This window comes from Periplaneta americana, chromosome 10 (genome assembly GCF_040183065.1).
Source record: "Periplaneta americana isolate PAMFEO1 chromosome 10, P.americana_PAMFEO1_priV1, whole genome shotgun sequence".
NCBI lineage: Eukaryota > Metazoa > Arthropoda > Insecta > Blattodea > Blattidae > Periplaneta > Periplaneta americana.
The window spans coordinates 167,803,835-167,825,382 of NC_091126.1; the positions used below are offsets into that span (position 1 = coordinate 167,803,835).

At 36.4% G+C, this 21,548-nt stretch overlaps 1 protein-coding gene across 1 annotated transcript in view; it reads right to left on the minus strand.

Annotated features, from left to right (window-relative positions):
* Positions 1-520: 520 nt before the first annotated feature.
* Positions 521-21,548, minus strand: part of LOC138707765 (cytosolic carboxypeptidase 6) — a 1,502,040-nt gene continuing 1,481,012 nt past the window's right edge. Inside the window, exons 11-12 of the mRNA XM_069837635.1 lie at positions 4,876-4,988; positions 521-1,188 (exon numbers count right to left, since the gene is read on the minus strand). Coding sequence (XP_069693736.1) covers positions 563-1,188; positions 4,876-4,988 — 739 coding nt within the window. The 3' untranslated portion in view covers positions 521-562. The remainder of the gene's footprint in view (positions 1,189-4,875; positions 4,989-21,548) is intronic.

Below are 21,548 nucleotides of genomic sequence, written 5' to 3' on the forward strand. Positions count from 1 at the left end.
TCACATGCCGAAGCAGAGATGGACGATCATCCAACCAGAATGGAGGTATCGTGTTGTTAGCTCGATGATCCCCCCAGCCGTTATAGCTGGCATTGACAACCGGATTTTGCTACCTATCGTAGCTCCCCAAGTGCATCACGATGCTGGGTGGGCACCGGTCCCATATACTGGCCGAAATTTCATTAGAAAATTTCTTCCCCCATGAGGACTCGAACCAGCGCGCAGTCCGTAACGGGAGTCTTAGGCAGGATGCCTTAGACCACGACGCCACGGCGCGGGAGAAAATCTTTAATTTATTATGAAAAGAAAAGAGAAATATAATTACAATAATTTAGTGTTTTTTTTTTCAAAGATGCAAAAGGAAAAAAAAATGAGGTGAGGATTGCAAAACCCTTTGAAGTACCAAATCTCAAGCACTGCAATGCACTGGAAGAATTAAACAGCGTTCCGATTAGAAGTGAAGCTGCTTTAAGTTGCAGTCTCTTCGCTACCGATGTCAGATTCGTGCGAGCTCCCGACTATAAGGAGTCACGTTGGCCCAAGAAGTGAGCAGTGCCGTGGGCTAGAAGCGGCTCTGGACGGGGGGGGAGGTTCGGTTGCGCTGCTTGCGCCGGGGCTTTGCTCTTCCCCGGCCCCGGCCGCCGCGCCCCGTAGCCTGGTCCAGCCCCCCGCGGGTCAGCTTGTTGAAGTCGATGATGGCGAGTCTGGGCGGAGCGGGAGGCGGCGGCGGCGGCTGCCTCGTCCCCGCCTCTGAGCGGCAGATCACCCCTCCCCCTCCCACCTTCCGCCCCGCCAGGCTGCGGAGGCCCGCCGACACGGGGGGCTCCTGCAGGGGGGCCGCCAGCTCCCGGTAGTGAAGCAGGGCGGCCGAGCGACGTCGCGTGTGCTGGAAGTGCCGCGCCGCGGGCGTCAGGGGCGCCGGCGGGGGCAGGGAACCCTCGCCCGCATCGCTGGAGGAGCTGCCCCCACGGTCCGCGGCCGCCGTCAACTCGTGCAGGTGCAGGACGGCCTGCCCCCGCGTGGTGCGGGGCCGCGACCGTGGCCTTGAGGAGGGGCTGCGGCTGGAGCGCGCCCGCCGCCGCGGCTCGGGCGACGAGGACACGGGAGCCGGTAAAGTAGCCGGGATCACTCCCACGGCCCGGTAGTAGTCCACGAAAGTCCGTGCAATGTTCCTGCCCAGGCGGCAATCTGCTTCCAGTTAAGGAGCATACACACTATATAGGATATATCAAGAGGTGAGGTCAATGATTATGGAGGTGATAGAGGACATGATTTGCTGGAAAAATGTTGATACCATTTTTCTGAATTCGTCCCCGTTTTCGAGTTGCAGATGATAAATTTTCCTTTCATTGTCATACACCATGAATGCATTTGTCGTTTTATTTCGCTGCGTATGCTCTTTTGTGATTAATGTACTCTATTTTTACAGCCTAGTAATGGTTCAATTCCTTGGCCGGCGCGGTCTCCAGACTTAACATCACTGGGGCTCTATTTACGGCGCTCCATGAAGGAAAGCGTCTACAGTTATGAGCAGGCTTCGAGACTTTGGACCCGATGCAATAAGTTTAGTGTGCATGCACTATAGGTTGTTGACTCGCTGCAGGTAGCTAGAGATGTGTTGAGATAACAACGTTGCTGTTTAGAGTAGAGTACGGTAGTATGGGGAAACACACATATGTACATTCTGAAAGTAAATACACATTACACAATGATAATTTCAAAAGAATGTGAAAACCTATTATTCTCCTGTCTTTTATAAGCATTTGTATTTAATTATACACAGTGTTAATGGTGGAAATAAGCATGTAGCAATTTTAATTTTTTCATTTATCCTATTGGTCGTCTTAGGAAGTGCAGTTACAGTACCGAATTGCAATGTACTACAAGATACATTTTCAGTGTCTCAAACGTAAATATTTTTCGGTTATCTGCCAAAGTTTGTACTGTAGAAAGCTGCGCTCTACGTCGCATGACGTGATAGGAGCGAAACGAAAAAACCTAACATCATTGCAGTCTCTAAGAGACAGTCCTTTATTCTCGGGTGACTCTATGTCCACTAATTTGTTGTTTATGTTACACAATGTTCCATATCCGTTACTTTTACATAAAATTGATTTCCACTTCTGTTTTACACGTTCAGTAACCGGTGTACTTGATGTCTCATTAATTCTCTGCATCATTTTCTAAATTAATTTGAGGGCTTCCGGCATCTCTTGCTCTGACTTTTCTAACCGTGAAATAGTTTGACACAGTTTGTATGAAAACCAAATTATTCGTCAGAACTTTCAAATCCAGAGCGTTTTCCTTTGCTTATTTGTTGGCATTCATTCTACAGTACCGCCACCCACTGTACGCTTTACCACTATACTCAGTACGTCGTTATGCTGATATCCCACTGAATTGCTCTATTGGGTCCGAAGTCTCGAAGCCTGGTTATGAGATATCGTATAAATATATCTATTCACAAAGATTCATACAGCAGCAATGGAGATATGACAGCAGAGACTGCAGAACTTACAATGCGTTAAACTTATGTGAGATGTTTTCAACATCTGCTCCGATAGACTTTAATGACAACAGAGCACTTATGATTATTTAGCTAAGTGAAATACAAAAAAAAAAAATCCATTGAGTATGACATTCAAGGCAGAATGCAATTCGACAAGTAGGAGGAATACAAATATATAAACATAATTTGCAGTAAATCTGGTCCACCTTCACGCCCTTAATGATTGACCTTACTTTCGGTACACTCTGTATAAACCAGCCTATCCAGTTTAAAGCTTTTTCCAGACTCCAACCTTATTTGATTGTTTCATTTTCAGCCAAAGACGTCAGTTGGTTTCCAGTGCCAAAAGACATCAACTGTACTATGCTGATAGACACCCAAATTCAAAATGTTTACTACTTAGGCCTACTAGTACGAAGTTGGTTTCGTTAGATATAGAAGGCTGTGGTATTGTGAAATTTTAATTGATATACATCCCATAATTGTATCGCAGCTCTCCACAGTCAAATTGCAGATTTGTCATTGGTTTGGTTTACCGACTAAGGCATGTGGATCGTCCGATGCTAGTCCACCGTCTGCCTCCACTATGCTCCACAATTCCCCTTCACGCTGTGCTATGCAATCGTGAGATTGTTGTGAGTGCAGTTTGGTGTCAGATACCGCATAGAATAGCTCGTTATTTGACTCTTGAAGATAGAGTTTGTGTGCAAAACGGATTGCAAGCATGAATCGTCTCGTAGGATCTGTAGGGAGTTTATTGCAAAATTTCTGTATACTCGACCGCCGACGAGGCAAGCAGTACATAAACTAGTGAATAAATTTGAGAACACAGAGTCTGTGTTGAACAAAGCAATGCCCTGGATACCGATCAATTTTATCAGAGGATAGGTTAGATTACATTTGCGCTAATCTTAAACTTACGCTACAATAATTGCTAAAAATAACTCAGCAGACTGGAGTATCTGCCTTATTTGCAAGAAATGAATCACGTTTATTGAATCATAAAACTTATCGCTATACTCCCGTGCATGCCCTAAAGGAAGGTGAGTCAATGAATTATTGCAATTTGGTTTTTAGAGTCAATGGAAACTGACGCTGTGACTACAATTTCTGGCGGCCGCAACCCAAGTCCTCGCCGAGGTCTCGTGCGCTGGTACAGCGGTAAACCAAACCGATAGCAACTCTGTAGTTGTGTCACTTGCTTCCAAAATTTGAGAACGTAGTAATTGTAGACTTACCTTTGTTCATAAATAAGGATATTTCTACATCGATTAGATAGATACATGGGACAAACGGCTTTATTTGCCTATTTAACAATCCACTCTCTTTCCTGGGATTCAACCCGCTTACTGTGAGTTCAGGGAGAAGAAGAGTATAGTAATCACTGAATTGCCAAAGTTGACACTTCAGCAACATATCTTGTTTGATTCATTTTAGTTTATATTTTTGAAGTTACTTGGAAAAGCGTTTATATTATTATTATTATTATTATTATTATTATTATTATTATTATTATTATTATTATCCAAATACATCATGGTTCAGGCCCTTAGGCCTGTTCCATTTCCAGGAAATCAGAACTGTTCTCTCCATCTCTTTCTGGGCCTGCCAAGATCCCTTCTACCAACTGGTTGATACAGGAACATCTGTAGAGGGGTGCGGTTTATGCCCATTCTCATCAGATGTTGGTACCACTGCTGTCTAGAAGAGTCTATGAAGTCAAGAAGACTTTGTATTTGTAACTCTTCACGAATTGCACTGTTTCTCTTCTGATCTTTCAATCTGTAACCAGCAAGAAGTCTTAATAATCTCATCTCCGCCCCCTCTATTCTTCTACGTTTTTGCTCGGTCAGTACTCAATTTTCGGCTCCATATGTTAACAATGCTGTTGCCATTGTCTTATAAAATTTCAATATTGTTTCCTTCCGGACTCTTTTCATTAGAGTTCGTTTCATTGTTCCCAGGAGCTGTAGAAACCTGGAGAGTTTAGTTTCTTGATCGCTTGGTTGGTAATATGTAACATTACACCCTAGGTAATTAAAATTTGAAACCCGTTCTAAATTGATATCATTGATTGAAATTTTGGTTCGTTTGGGTTGAGATCCTATGAATCCGAAAAATTTTGTTTTCTTTGTACATAACTTCAAATTGTATTATTATTATTATTATTATTATTATTATTATTATTATTATTATTATTATTATTATATTCCTGTAGTTTCTTGCAGTCTGTTAAATATTTAGAAGAATTTTAATGCTTTGAATATTAAATATATGTGAATGCTTATTTAATACTAGGAAAGCTATATTATGACTGAATTTAAAGTGAAATAACCTTCAGCAGAGGATTGCTGGGCAAAGGATACATGCGTCTTCAGTATACTGGAACACTCCAGGTGAATTGGGTCTCTGGTAACCAAAGAATGAAACTTCAAGGGTATAGCAGTTGACGGAATCTTTCAGAGCTCCACAGAAGTACCTGGGAAGAAAAAGACCGTGTTAACATGTGTGATTCAGAACATATAAAAGGTAACATGGATAATACAGTGCGATCGAAAAGTTCCTCCGCAGCTCCATTAGTTCTAGTAATCCTGTAGAAAGTTGGCACTTCCCCATTAATTCCGCTTTGACATCTCACATCCCCAGTCCATCATATGCTTCTCGACCAGTGTTGCCACTTTAATTCTCTGTGTAGTGGATTCTCGGCTACACCGTGGCTACACAAGCACTGCGGAGAGACTTCTCGATCGCACTGTATAAGGACAATAGAAACGATAAAAATTAGATGCGACATAAAGAACAAAGACACCCGAAGATAATATGAATAAGACAAACATTTGTGCCATAAAGAAGACTTTGCACAGATCTTATCCCATTGCTACAAAAATATACAGTTTACTGTTATAGCAATGATGCTTCTTTAAATTGTCCGTCCTCATTCGTTAAGAACACATTGAAAGCTAACTTACAAACATTCAAATGTGAGATGTGGAAGTAGCTGACAGAGATTCAGATGGCAATCTATTGAACATAGTAATGGCAATAGTATGTAACCAACATGCAGTTTTAGCTAACCTTACATGTGGTTGAGAGACTATGCTTCGTTCCATAATATCTGACAGGACATGTGAACATTGTCGTCAGAGGAAAGAAGTACAAATTGCTATTCAACTAATCTCAGAGGTCTCATTCCACGCTTCTCTTGAAGTTGGGCAGTCTGAAGCGTTGTACCCCTACCAAACTCCAAGATAAGCGTGGAATGAGACGTCTGCCATTAGTTGAATAGCAATTATACTTTTCTCCTTCGCTATCGGCAATATTTACTTCTCCTGTCAGACATGGGATGAAGTATAGATGGATATGCTTTGTGTAATAGGCCTAATTGTGTATGTAACTTCTAGCAGTGGAATCGTTAAGGTTGTTCTTAACATATGTCAGACAGCTAAAGATATAGGCCTACATTTTCATAATTGTTAAGTGCCTTGGTTAATAAATGAAAGTCTGCAATGAGCATTTTAAGCGGAGCCAGTGAACATACCCAATGCCTTTTTTTTTTTTGTAAGATAAGTACCTTAGCAATGCCAGTACAATTACCTTAAAGTATGCGTGTGAAACTCGTGCTCCCAGGGCGCGAATGAATTCGGAGGGGATGTTTACTAAGTCTCCTGACTGTTTCACGTCCCTTGCATTGACTCAACGTAAGATCACAGTGTAGTATATACAGTCACGAAGCTTGAGTTGTGAGGGTGCTAGGAACACTAGACTGTGCCGGTACTGTTTCGCATTGTCTGTAATGAGGCGATATTAGCGATCCTAGTGGTTAGCAACTATCTATGGATGCATATTTACTATGTATTGAGCTTCGTGACTGTATATACTAGACTGTGGTAAGATAAAGTCAGGTGCTTGAATGTAAACAGAGTTGTTCTACTAATAATAGTGGCGGCTGGTAGTGTGCATGTACTTTGCACACCTATTTTGGTATATACTTATTACTGTAATTAATTTATCATCATTCTCGTCTTTTTTCAGTAGACCTGTTGGTCCATAAAATATATACAGAGTGATTCACGAGGAATTACTGCCACTTACGGAGCTTATTTCTGAAGACATTCTGGCCAAAAATTGTCATATTAACATGGATCCTATTTTTAAAATTTTCAGTTACACTAATTTGAAGTTGTTAAAAAATACATTTTTCTCTCGAAAATTACATGAGTTCCCAAAATGACTTATCTTGAATTAAAATTGTCGTAAACTAATAAAATTGTTTCGAAAGTTACGTGTGGATGTGAGGCCAGCAGTCGGCCTTCTATTTAACGACACTATATCAACTACTAGGTAATTACAGTCTGGTGATAGCGAGATGGTGTTTGGCGAGGCGATTGGTGATAGCGAGATGGTGTTTGGCGAGGATTCGCCATAGATTACCTAACATTCGCCTTACGGTTGGGAAAAGCCTCGGAAAAAAACCAAACCAGATAATCAGCCCAATCGGGAATTGAACCCGCGCCCGAGCGCAACTACGGATCAGAGGAAAACACGGCACCTCCTGAGCCACGCCGGTGATTTTTATTATTATTATTATTATTATTATTATTATTAATTACACTGAACAACAAGAATTTTGCTCCGACTTAAAACAATGTATCCCTTATGGTTTGGTGTGCGTTGAATCCGAAAATACATCTCTTTTCTTCGTACACGTAAAGTTTTTAAGAAATACTATGATTTCGCTTTTCCATAAGCGCTCCCCAGGAAATATTTGGCGTGGGTTGGGGGTTGTAAACAAAAAAAAAAAAAAGCTAATGCATTTTATGAGTTTGACTTATTTCCGGTTTCTTATGATTCTTGGCATATTCTTTTGTACTTGTAATAAATAAACAGATATTAGTACCTTCTTTCAGTAAATTTCTTAACAGTTCAGAGTGAGGTCTACGCAATGAACAAACAAGGGTGTGGTTTTCAGTATCTAAAAGGAAGGTTTACCATTTTGAGTGAAGGTGAATTAAAAGAGGACATTTTCATCGGCCCACAAATTCACAAAGTAATGGGTGGCTCTTTGTTTGAGGAAAAACTGTCCGTTACATAAAAAATGGCATGGCGCGCTTTCAAAGATGTTTGCTCAAATTTACTTGGAAATTCTAGGGCAGACTACATAGAAATTGTTGTGGAAACCATGTCAAGTGCATATGACAAAATGGGGTGTATTATGTCTCTCGAAAGATATTTTTTACATTCTCATTTAGATTTCTTTCGGTCTACCTTGGAGCGGTAAGAGACGAACATGGGAAATATGTCATCAAGGAATATCTGAAATGGAAAGGCGATATAAAGGAAGATTATCATCCAGCATGCTTGCAGACTATTATTGGTTCCTTGTAAAAGATAGTCCCGGGTCTAATTATAAACAGAAGTCATTCAGAAAATTCTTGTAAATGTAATTTCAAATTCCGAGATTTTTCTCATTATATGCATGAAATATTTATATCGTTGTTGTGTTTTAACTATGCAATATAATTTCTGCATCCAGTACACATTTTTCAAGTATTATGAGGCATTTTGAATCCCGTGTATTGTAATTTGACCAGTAGCAGTGAAAAATAAAAAATAAATTTTTTTCATAAAAGAATTCAATTCATTTTCTCCAGAAAATGGTAGCCTACATGTATATATATATATTTTTAAATTTAATTTATTTAAATTTTTAAATATACAGAATAAAGGATATAATCACAAACAAACAAGAGAAATAGAAATGAAATAATACAAACAATATAAAAAGGAGATACAGTAGTATTAACAAAATTTGAGACCGAATGAGCAGCGCTCGTGTTCGGTCGCAGTTCAGATATAGTCTAATATTAATAGGCCTATAAGAGAATATAAAATAAAATTAAATAGGAAATAGAATTAAAATTACAGTTACAGAAATTATATAATACAATATTAATATATGAGAAATGTAGAAAATAAAAAAATAATTATAATAAAAATAAATAAATAAAATAAAATAGGAACTAAAATTTAAATTTTAAGTTACAGCGGCAATGGAATTATATAATATAATATTAACACTAAAGAAGAATAATATCGCGCGTGAAAAGTAGGACTATATATCTCAAAATTATAGAATACAAATATAATATAGGTTGATTAATTCATACACATAGGCTATAAATTTATTTAATCAAATTGAAGATATTAACACGTTTCTAATTTTCTTGTTATATGTTAGTGAGTTACATGTTGGAAGTTCTGGGTGATGGGGCAATTTGGATTTTAATTCATATTTAGGGCACACATATTAGTAATATTCACCTATTTTTATTTCAGAGCAAGACAAAAAGTAAAAATTTGTTGTTCAGTGTTATCTTTTCAGTCCAGGTTATATTTTGTGCTTTTGAAGTGAGGTACCGGTAGCCTGTCTGTTTGAAAATGATCACAAATTTCTTTTTCTCTTAAGTATTTATTGCTGCATTTTCTCCTCTCGCAAGTAATACCACGAAGACATTTTAAACGTGAGTGCATTCAAACGACATTTAATTTAAACTTGAGATCCTAACGTATTCAAATTCTGTGTACTGCATTCTAATGACATGTGTGCGGTAATAATGCATTCCAAGGAAGGAACCGTATTAGCCGTGTGACGTACGTGGCAATTAAGTTAGTTTACACTTGGTATCATCAGCATTATTATTGGCTATCACGTACTCAGGTCTCCGTGGATCCTGTATGTGTTCGGCATAAACCGGCTCATGTGTCAGGTTTGTGATTATTCCCTTCTCAGACGAAAGCCATTACAAGTATATCTTCCTAGTCGATGCAGTAAAAGCGTTTCTTCAAAACTCTGTCTGAGACCATTAGTACGTGCTTCCACGTAAATTGAACTTGTTTTATTACAACCAAAGCTACCGGTACTTTATCTCTTTATATAAACCCTGTATGTGCTATTAAAACTAAAAAAGCATCTGGAGAAGGTCTCAGTTCATTATAGAAAAATATGCACATAAAATGGTCCTATAATTAGTGAGCCCATTTAAATTCTTTGGTCACTATCTAACTCAGTGATGTCAAATCAAGCGCATTTTTCTGACCTTGACGTCGTGCGCGGGCATCAAGCGCTAGGTATGGAAGCAGGAATAAGCAGCCTGTTAAATTAAGGTATATGTACACCCAACAAAACGCAAAAAATGATGAAAAATTAGAATTTTCAAAATATAACTATTTTAAAAGAGAATTTTCTCCCCTTTAATTTGATATAAGAATTTTCGATTTATGTCTTAAGGTTTTTCAGATAAGTCCCATTTTCCAAAATGCTGCGTCATCAGCCACGGTCACTTAGGCTAATTTTGGAGTGCATTACTTTTGGAGTGATCTTCGTAGCAGTCAATCCCCTCGTCCAACATTGCTTGTAAAATAAACTTTCTTTCTAGTCCCGAAATAGATGCATAGATATCGGGGCATGATCATTAGATTCAAAAAACGTTTTTACATAATGAAGTAATTTATAATCTTTTACTGTTAGCCATAAAACTGTAAATTTGTGTGTCAATGATGTTGTACGTTATTTTAATAAGAGTCCAGAAGTAGAAATTACAATTCTGAGGAGGATGGGCATAAACCCTGGGACAAACAAACACCATCGCAGGATTTGTTGCATCAATGGAAATAGGGACAAATATGCCAAAAATAAACATTCAACACCTGAAGTTAAAACAAGGCGGAGGTATTTGAGAGGCAGAAAAAGCTGAAACAGGACCGACATGAAGCTGCTTCGAGGCTCTTAAAGTTTGTGGCTCATTTCCTGTAAATAGTAATTTTTGAATATTTAATTCTTTCAAACATGATATCTCAGTCAAATATGGTGATACCAAGAAGATATTGGTGTCATTTTGAAGCTTGAAATGTCCCCCAGTGCCTGACAATGAGTAAAATAACATTAATATAATTAATAATTATTTATGGATTTCTTACATGATTTATGCAACATAAAATATTATTGTAAGTTACATATATATGGTAATATTTAATTAATGTAAATAAAAATAAAAAATAGCTCTGTGTCAGGCACTAAAGAGTAGTTTTAGCTATAAAACAGTGAAAAAACTGTGGCTCTATCTTAAAAATTGCATGAGCTATCATGTTTCAAGTTGCATGTCAAAATTATAAACAAAATATTTTTTAAAAACAATTTAGACATAATTTAAAGGGATCTGTTCACTTCATTCTCTTTCTGGTACAATTCTCAATTGTATAAAAATTTTACAGAGCAAAATTATACAAAACAAAATTTTTTGTATGTAAAGGTGTACATATACCTTAAGAAAACAGTGGTGCACAAACTTCAAACGGAATGTGAAATTTTATATCGTTATTTTATATGGCTTCTTTCTGTTTAATAGCATCTATACCGTCTGTAAACCAAAAGTACTAACACCAATTTCTTAATATTGCAGTTGTGGTTTAATCGTTAATAACATAATAAAGAGTTAAGAAGGAATATTCACGTAAATTCCATAGTAGTACAACTATACTGTATACATCATGCATAAAGAAAGTGATATCCTAAAAAAAAAAAAGAGATTGAGTATGACATGATAAGTTGGAATTGATATTGGTGGTATATTTAGCCTTATAATAGTACATTATGCAATGAGCCTATAATGATAGTAATTAAGACGCGAGGATGTTTATGAAACGAGCGCAAGCGAGTTTCATAATTTTCATACGAGCGTCTTAATTACTATTATAGGCAAGTTTCATACGACTTTTTTTGCTGGCCCATATTTCTAACTTGAAGTTATTCATAAGTATTCATGTTATTGTTATGTGAGTGAGTGCAATAGCCTACCTCATAAATTGTGAGATGTGCGCAGACGCGAAAGTATTGATTTTTTTTTTTTCCGGGAAACGAATGTCGACGACCTTGATATAATCTAGAGAGTAAGATAAACATTAATCTTGATATAACCACAGTCTAGTATATACAGTCACGAAGCTCAATACGTAGTAAATATGCAAAAATTAGATAGGTGCTCACCACAAGGATCGCTAATATCGCCTCATTACAGGCAATTCAAAATAGTACCTGCACAGTCTATTGTTTCTAGTACCCTCAAAACTCAAGCTTTGTGACTGTATATAGTACACTGTGATATAACTTTGAAATTGAATTCGACATTGAAAAACGAGATGACAAATTGAATTTATTTGAATATTATTTACAATTAATGCTAATTATTATAGTAACAGAACATAACCTTCTGCGACAGTATTGGATTTCCAGCCTCCGTGACGTTTCGCTAGTTGTCTTTCGATTGCATATCCGAGAATAATCGAAAACCTGACCTTTAATGAATAGGTGTACTTTAATGACATGCATTAAAGGGCTGCTACCAGGTGTATAATTACTACATTTAGGCATGGTCGAGCATAAAAGTAATCAATGAACTAATCAAAAGAATATTATGGTACAGAGCAAAGTTACCTAGGTACTGTGTATGTTTTAAGTGTAACTAATATTCCGTAACAAAATTCTTACCGCATTTTGCTTTTAAGGTGATATTGGTGAGCAACTTCCTATCATCAGAATATTAAATTATGTTCTCGAAACCTACTCGGGTTCGATCCCCGGTGCCGGAGCGAATTTTTCTCCTCAAATATTAATTGTAAATATTACAGATATTATTCCATAGGACAAATTTATTTATTTATTTATTATTTTGCTAATAATTATAACATAACATATATTATATATAGAAAAAACTTTAGCTCGCCCCTGAAAGAGGAGAACTCGTGCTCATGGGCGGATTCCTGAATTGAAATTAATAAGTATACAATACAATTTGTCTTATGTCTACTATGGAATTACAGTATAACATAATATAGTATAATTAATTATACTAATTAATTATATTAATTATAGTATAATAATTAATAAAATCTTTAATATTCTCATAGCTAGCAGTGCATATGTCTGTACAGATTATTGTGCACTTAATTGCGGAATCCCGGCCAAACAAGTCACTCAGCTGAGTGCGCTCCTAGTATAATGGCAGTCGACATTGGACATATACGTCAACATATACCTGTATATGCCTAACTTGGAATCAGGCCACAAAGGGAAACATTGAAGAGGAATTGTTCGGTCCGGTGCTGTGGATTGAATTCGGCGTAGCTCATTGGTCAGAGCGCTTGGTACGTGGAACCAAGGACCCGGGTTTGATCCCCGGCACCGGAGCGAATTTTTCTCCTCAAATATTAATTATTTACAGTAAATTTAATCTTTTTTTTCGCCAGAAACTTTGGAGAAATATTTAGTTGTGTATTGTAACAAAAACAACTGATAAAATGATAATTTTCATATAAAGATTAATGACATGAGCACATGGCTAATGAGAATTATACAGGGACATCATTTTACTTTTACTTCAATTTTTATTGTACCTGAGTTTTTGAATGTACTTCACTCCCACCCCTTCTACTAACGAAGTTCCAACTGTTCTCCACACAGAACCAAATCATATACGAGTAAGCAGTACTGAGTTAGTGAGTATAGTACGTTCCAGAAATATGTTCGCGTTTTCCAGTGACGAAAACTTCCAATATTGAATCATATTTTCGCACAGGTACTGTCATCAGTTTGTCTAAGTCGCATCTCGATTTCCTCCACCTGCTTCTGCTAGGTCCGCTGTAAAGTCTAGTGGCTGGGTTTTCTTAGCTCTTTTCTGAAAACATTAATTTCTGTTAGGAGATAATTGGACGTCTACGTAATATTATGCAACTGTTTAAAATAACCTAAATAAAAGGGCCTCGTTAAGTAATTAACTGTCACGTGATTTCCCCCCTTTCTACGATCCTGCGACATAACCACTTGGACGGACAGTAGATAGCATGTCTGAGTAATTTTATCTGTGCGGATCGGGCAGAAGTGAAGATTGAATTTACAGTACGTAAGGTACTTTTTTATACAGTAGGTACAGAATTATTTCAACATGAGTTACTAAGAATGAAGGACGAAACTAGTAACTTGAATTAGATGCAATAGTCTTTAGTGCAATAATATGCAGAAAAGAACTGAAGCCTGTATCGAAATGAACGGCCACCATTTTCAAAAATGTGTTTAAATATCCAAATGATGATTATTTTTCACTTTAACTTCATTCTCTATAGTGTACGCTAATGTGTTGTAGACAATATAATATACACTGCATAATGAATACGTTTGCATGGATAACTCATTTCTTGAGTAATAACTCTTATTGTTAACATTGTACTATAACTATTTTGATTAAACAAAACCTAATGGAAATTATCAAACTCAAAATCGCGATATTTCCTAGTTTACGTAAATGCATGAACTACATTTCTTCCTCTCCTATACCTAGTAAATTGATTTGTTTGTATTTTACGCCAGTATCACCGAACTCCAATCGTGGAAGGGGGTAGCAAACGGTGTTTCCGCGTCTCAATCATTGAACCAAAGGTATAGCTAGGTTAATATTAAAAATGTTAGTAAAAATAAAATTATGTCCCTGTACAGGAATGCCTAATTATAATTTAATTACCAAATAGATTCAATGAAAGTATAACATCATTTCATTTTTATCATTACAGTATTTCATTACATTTATTACTTGAAAAAAATGTATGAGAAAATTATGAATTTGATTGAAAATCAACACTTTTTGGTGCACATTTCCAACGTTTCTACTGCATAAATACGTGCATAAATTCACTAGTTTTAGTGCATATAAGTCTGCCCTCTACTTATTACGGTTATTTATTGTTGATGGTCGAAACTAAAAGCTCAAGTACGAAATATTTTACATTTTTGTTTAAGAAAAGTTGAAGTAGCCACCAGCCATCATGAGAGCAGTATTTGACTATTGCAGTTTCCTGTTTATATTAGTCTAGATTTCAAGTAGGCCTACGGTATTGACGTGGTAGTAGTAGATTAGATTAGATTAGATTTATTTATTTAACCTGGTAGAGATAAGGCCGTCAGGCCTTCTCTGCCCCTCTACCAGGGGATTACAACTATAACATGAACAATAAGATTACAATTAATATTAAATTTACAATTACAATTACAATAAAAATTAAAGTACGACAAGAATACCTGATTAATGAAAGCTAGACATTTTATCATAGAAGTTAAGAACAAAGAATATTTTTGTATTTACTAAATTACAAATTAAACCTACAATAACAAAATTCTATAGTGATGAAATTACCGGATATTGAGATATTTTGTGGTAGATTAAAATAACTATTTACAAGAAACCATGTCTGAACGAGTCTCAATTACTGACCAAGTGCCTAGTAAGTTTGCGTTTGAATTGAATTTTATTTCGACAGTCCCTGATGCTAGCAGGTAACGAATTCCAGAGTATTGGCAGGGCTATTGTGAAAGAGGATGAGTATGAGGATGTGCGATGGGATGGTATTGTTAGTATTGTTTCATGGCGAGAGCGTGTGTTCAGATTGTGGTGGGAAGAAAGGTAAGTGAAGCGAGACGACAGGTACGAAGGAATAGAAGAGTTCAAGATTTCGAAGAGAAAGAGAAGTGAATGTAAATTTCTTTTCTTATCTAGTTTAAGCCAACCTATTGCTTCCAGGGATGGGGTAATATGATCATATTTACGAACATTGCTTACAAAACGTACACACAAATTATGAGCACGTTGAAGTTTCATTTTGTTGTCGCTGGAGAGGTCTGTCAGTAAAATGTCAGCATAGTCAAAATAGGGAAATGCAAGGGTCTGCACAAGGGACTTTTTTAAGCAAGAGGGAAGATGAACATTTATCCTTTTTAGCACATGAATAATAGAATATACTTTTCTGCAGGTTTCTGTGATTTGCATGTCCCAGTTGAGATTATTATCCATGTGAATGCCAAGATTTTTTACCGAAGAACTGAAAGGGATATGCACTGTACTTACTTTAACGGAGGCATTAGGTAGGCATTAGGTTACGATGCTTTGACGCTTGGTCGAGCCCTGGACAGTGCGACTCAATGTCGCATGAAAAAGAGCTCCAAAGATCTCCTCCCCGTTAGAAATAAAGTTCGGTTCACGGCGCAGTACTTGCAAACAGAGAGTCATGGATCGCGAGCCGGCGCAACAAGCCCCTTATTCTCGCTCCAACACCACCGCCCCTTTCTTTAACACCGTCACGTATTGCGAACTTTGGGCCAAGTTCGAGCTTTGAATAAATGACGTTAATTCTGAAAGTTGAGCAGAGACGGGCAAGTTACAACGCGTTTGCTTCCAAGTTTTACCCTTCCTGTCTCCAAGTCCTCGCCCCGCTCCCCCCTCCCAAGAAAGTCTCCCTTTTCACTCGATCCATTTCTCAATTACAGCGATAGATGTCTCTGCATTATTACTAATGTGAGGGTACATTTTTACACGAGCGAAGGTCTAATTTAAGTGATAAATTACGTTACTGCTGATGAAAAAGCTTAAAAAATCTCTCTCCGTCAAAAACGCGGCGTTGCCAAATAAAGGCACCGACTTGCGTTAGGCGTGTGTTTTCTTCTACATTGCAGAAATTCAGTGGCAGCCATATTATTAGTTTTTCTATCCGAACTTACACGGACTAGAGTAGTTCCACATGAGATAACCCATTTATGGTGTACAAGGAGAAGATATTCATTCATTCATTCGTTCATAGTTTTCTGCCCAATGGCAAGCCTTTCATTGCAAACCCAGCATTCTCCAATCTTCCCTCTTTTCTGCTTTTCTCTAAAGCCTTGGTTTTTCTGAACCGAACCGACGCATGCGACATGCTAGATGCGAGGCCCGCCCCGCACAAATCCGGACTACATGAGAGATAGTGAGTGGTTTCTATAGCTGCGAGATGCGAGATCTGCGCACCTCGCAACCACAGTTTAGTATATACAGTTGTGAAGCTTGGGATGTTTTTTGCATTTCTCGCAATAGTTGCTAGCCGCTTGGAGCGCTGTGAGTACTAGGAACAATAGACTGTGCCACAGCCATCGTGATCTAATACAGGCCGTAAGGCAGACCATGTAACTCGCTTAACCTGATCACGAAGGGCGGCGTTTCAACCATATAAATTAGTTGGAATGCATAAAGAGTATATATTTCTCTAAAATGTAGTGTAATTGCATTAATAAAATTTAAAACAATGATTATGAGACACTTCAGACATAAATCACTTGCGAGTTAAGATGAAATATTATTTTTGGTGTGAAAATTACGTTGTTGGTATGTGTAATACTTGCCTTTATTTCGATTAAATATTGCGAAATTATTGTACATTTATTTATGTACGAGTCAATAATTTTCAGTTGCACCGCACGGATATTTAGATATGTTGAAATTATAGGTTATGTTTACTGTCCCAGTTGCCCCTTTCTGTCTAATTTTATTGGTCTCCAATGCCCTGCCATTCATATGGAAATATTATAGGTTATGTTTACTATATTTAACTTATATTACTAAATTTGCAATTATACATTATAATTAAGCATAATGTCATGTATGATACTCCGCACATTCAATTTGTCTGTATTTTAATACCACAATTGAGTACTGAATTATTGTATTTATCTACCACCTAAGAGGTCATTAGAATAGTCCTGCGTTAGGTTACCTAGCGTCACCAAGCAAGATTCTACAGTGTGGTTGAGTAAGGGATATATAGAGTATTATATAGGTCAGTGGCATTGAACTCCAGACACAGAGTGCAGATCTGCTGTTCAGTGAGTAAGGCAGTCGACACGCGAAACGATGCAAGAAGCAACTAGTCAGTGTAAGAAATTTTGTTTTTACTGTAATTTACTGTATTATTGTAATTCCCAACATTTATTTACGTAATATTTATTTACTTACATATTTGCTTATTTATTAATTTACTTAATTACTTGTTTGTCTGTTTGGTTGTGTAGTTCTTCGGTTCTTAATTTGTTTGATTGTTTGTTTTATTGTTTGTTTGCGTGTACATACGTAGACTGTTTTCAGTTACAATATTGACACGTAAAGAAAGTATTTATAATTAATTTCTACAATCCAGCATTAGATATGGCAATACATACATGAAGACAAAAGAAACTACAAACATTTCTAAATGAATGAAAGTTGAAACTTGAGTGCCAATAACAATATTTCAATATGAACTCATTTTCAATTGTGAATATTCAAATTTCAATCCTTTCAATAACTTGTCATATTATTTACGTCTAAAGTCATTTTCACTTTGACTATTACACTTTTACTACGTCACAGTACTTTTGACCAATAAAACGGTAGGAAAGGACGTCTTTCAACCAATCATGGCTGCTTATCGCACAATTTTATCGCGTCCCTAGCATTTGTTTATTTTTATCACTACCCTAGTATTTGCTTCTTTGTTTGCCGACATTTCAAACTGCACTGGTCTGGCCGTCAAAAAAACAGAAAATTACAAACCACTCCAGTCGATACACAGCACTTTCAAATATGACTCGCATTGGCATTCAAGAACAAGAATTAATAAAGATCACTGGTCATATATGAAGAGCACCATTCGGAAATCCTGAATAAGTTGAGGGACACACCATGTACATCAACGAGTTCACTTCTTTCACGCACACGTCTAATATAACATCAACTGAACCACCAACCACTAAAACATTCAAATTTGAAAATTGTACTTTCAATAATTCTTTCTTTTAAAATTATTCATGTTTATTTTTTATTTCACCATCGTTAATTAAAACGTTTCTTGTTTATTTCATCATCCATAATTAAAACTTTTCTAACACTTGTTTATATTTAGGTTATGTTTGTTATAGCTTCTGCTATATGATATTATGGATAGTCACGTATCAAAGATTGTTTAATACTAAGATTTATTGAAAATCATCTATCAAGTGACGTTGATTGCTGGGATCCGGTTGATTGAAGTACAATGCAAATGTCTTAATAAAAATGAAACAACAAAGCCTTCTTGACTAGTAACCGTCCACAGAGTTCAATGAAGATTCCATAGTTGGCATAACTGATAACAAGAAAACATAAACATAAAACACTACTGCCATCTAGCGTAATGTTGAGATGGTAGAATAATACATTTGAAGACAGTTGTATTTTCGTAAGCCAGTTAATATTTTATTGTATATTGGAGTACTTTGTTACTTCTAATCTTTATATACATTCTTCTAATCGTGTAATAGTCCATTAAATCGCACTCGAGTTTTGATTTTCTCTAGATAAATCAAAACCTCTAGTGAGATTACTGTTGATAAATTATATCTATTACTTTTAAAAAGTGTATTTTAAATATTCAAAACTTTGTAAATATAGGAAAAATAATGAGCATTGTTTTTTTTTACTTTTTTTTTTTACTGAAAATGTATTGCAGTTAGTCACAATGTTATTCGTACAGTACGTATTTTAAATTTGATATAGTATTTTTTTTTTAATTTCGTGACATTCTTTTCAGTTTGATTTTAAGTATTATTATATTAGCATACAAGAATTTCATAATAGTCCATTATGTAACGAGCCTATAATGAAGGTAATTAAGAAGCGAGTATGGAAATTTATGAAACGAGCGCAAGCGAGTTTCATAATTTTCATACGAGCTTCTTAATTACCATTATTGAGCGAGTTTCATACGACTTTTTATGCTCGACCATATTTCTAAATTTATATTATTAATTTTCTTTGTATCTGACCTTGGCCAATATCCCGTATGTTGTGAGATGTGCGCAGACGCGAAAGTATTGATTTTTTTCGAGGAACAGATGTTCACATTGACCTTGCTAGGCCATAAGAACCTACAGAGATAACATTGAAATTAAATTCGACATTGAAAAACGAGATGACAAATTGAATTTATTTGAATATTATTTACAATTAACGCTAATTATTATAGTAACAGAACATAACCTTCTGCGACAGTATTGGATTTCCAGCCTCCGTGACTTTTCGCTAATTCTCTTTCGATTGCATATCCGAGAATAATCGATACTTGCGGTTTTATAACGGTAGAAAGCTGACCTGTCATTGGCTGAACAGTTGTAACCTGAGCCGTCATTTGCTGAAAGACCTGACCTTTAATGAGTAGGTGTACTTTAATGACATGCATTAAAGGTCTGCTAACAGGTGTATAATTACTACATTTACTAAAGGTATAAAATAAATGTAGATATAAAGATGAAAACTACCCCTAAGTAATGTCACTTTTCTATTCGTATATTGTAGCGTCCAGACCGTATTTTGTTTGTTTTTGTGTTACATAGAAGCAAGCAACGAGTACACACATGTACGTTGCCTGTGCTTAGGGACTATCAGTGTCAGTTTGTGTACTCTGTGCGTCAGAACTGTTCGCAATCGGGAAAGGAGAGGAACTTTCGTCAGATGTGAAACAGGTAATTCTTAATTTGGCAATGAAAGGATATTATTTGCGAGAAATAGGCCACTTAGTTGATAAATCACATTCTACAGTATAGTAGACTATATTATTAAGAAATTCAGATATAGCGGTTCTACCGGGACATCATTTTATTTTTACTTGCATTTTTATTGAACCTGCATTTCTGAATGTACTTCACTCTCACCCCTTCACTAATGTCCTTGCTCCCGTCAGACACACAAACTTACGGCCGCTGTTGCATTCGAAGTCTTGAAGCAGTGAAGTAAACACTGCAGTGTATAGTGTGTTACATAAATATGATTGCGTTTTCTATAGAAGAAAGAACCTATATTAATAATATCGTACTAAAAAATTATATTCAAGAAACGATAAATTAAATTTCAGAGAATATGCTTCAAAATGTTTTTAAAAATATGCGTACTGAATTGAAGCCTGCATTGTAATGAACGGCAACCATTTTCAGCAACTTGTTTAAAAATTCAGATTAGCTTTTTTTGAATTGAGGTGGCTAGAAGCAAAGGAATGCTAGTGACATTTGTAATAACATGAGTTAAGTGCATCCAGTGTAAGCTAAAGTATCTAAAATTTTAGTGGCAAAGGGATATTTTAATCGCAACACACATTAAAATATAAATAAAAAATTTCACCGATTTTACGAAAGCTTAAATATTTAAACCCCATTTTCTCAAAAGTAACTTAAGTGCACTTACAGCCCTTTACTTATGACCCCGTCAATTTAAATGCACTATCTATATTGTATGATAACATAAATAATATGTTAAATAAAGTAGACATTACTTAACGAACATAGCCGCCTGAAAAGTTGAGTTTTTGAAAAAAAAATGTTACTACTCTACTGTATTTTGATAAATTCCGTAAAAGTGATAAACAAACTGAAAATCGTAATATCGTATTTCCCTACAACATAAATGGATACACTACTTTTCTCTCCTCCTATACCTAGTAAAATGATTTGTTTACATATTGCACTAGTAACGTCAAACTCCTGTAATGGAAGGGGGCAACAGTGTTTCCGAGTATAGCCAGGTTAATGTTAAAAATGTTGGTAAAAATAAAGTGATGTCCCTGTACTATAAATGCGAAAACAAATTCTAGAGAAAGAAAATTACATAAATTGAAGAAAAGAGAGGTTTGTTGTAAATAAATTAAATTTTATTATGTTTTATTTAACAACGCTCGCAACTCCATTTTGCACACTTTTCAGAATATGTTACGCTTCCTTAAACAAATAATCGTTCCTAAATTCCGAAATAAACAACTTCAGTGCAGATATTGGTGGCGGCATTTGTCTCCTGGTGCGCCTCCTCTATGACTGAAGGGGATTACGATGAACCCATCGACAAACAAACATACGTAACGACGTGCACTCCTATATAACACAAGTCAGAACTCATAGAGTTCTTCTAACCTGCTTGTGCCTTCGACTGACGTCATTAATGTACCAGCACAGTCTAGTACAGGCCTGCACAAGGTTTGCGCTCTCCGAGCCGGCTCACAGCTCATGAGCGGAATGCAGATATTAGCTGCGCTCTGTATAGGGTGGACTGGAAGAAGGGGTGATCTCGTACAAAATATACACAAAAAGAAGTACTATTACGAGGTTCATGAAATGAATTCCCGTTCAGTGTTT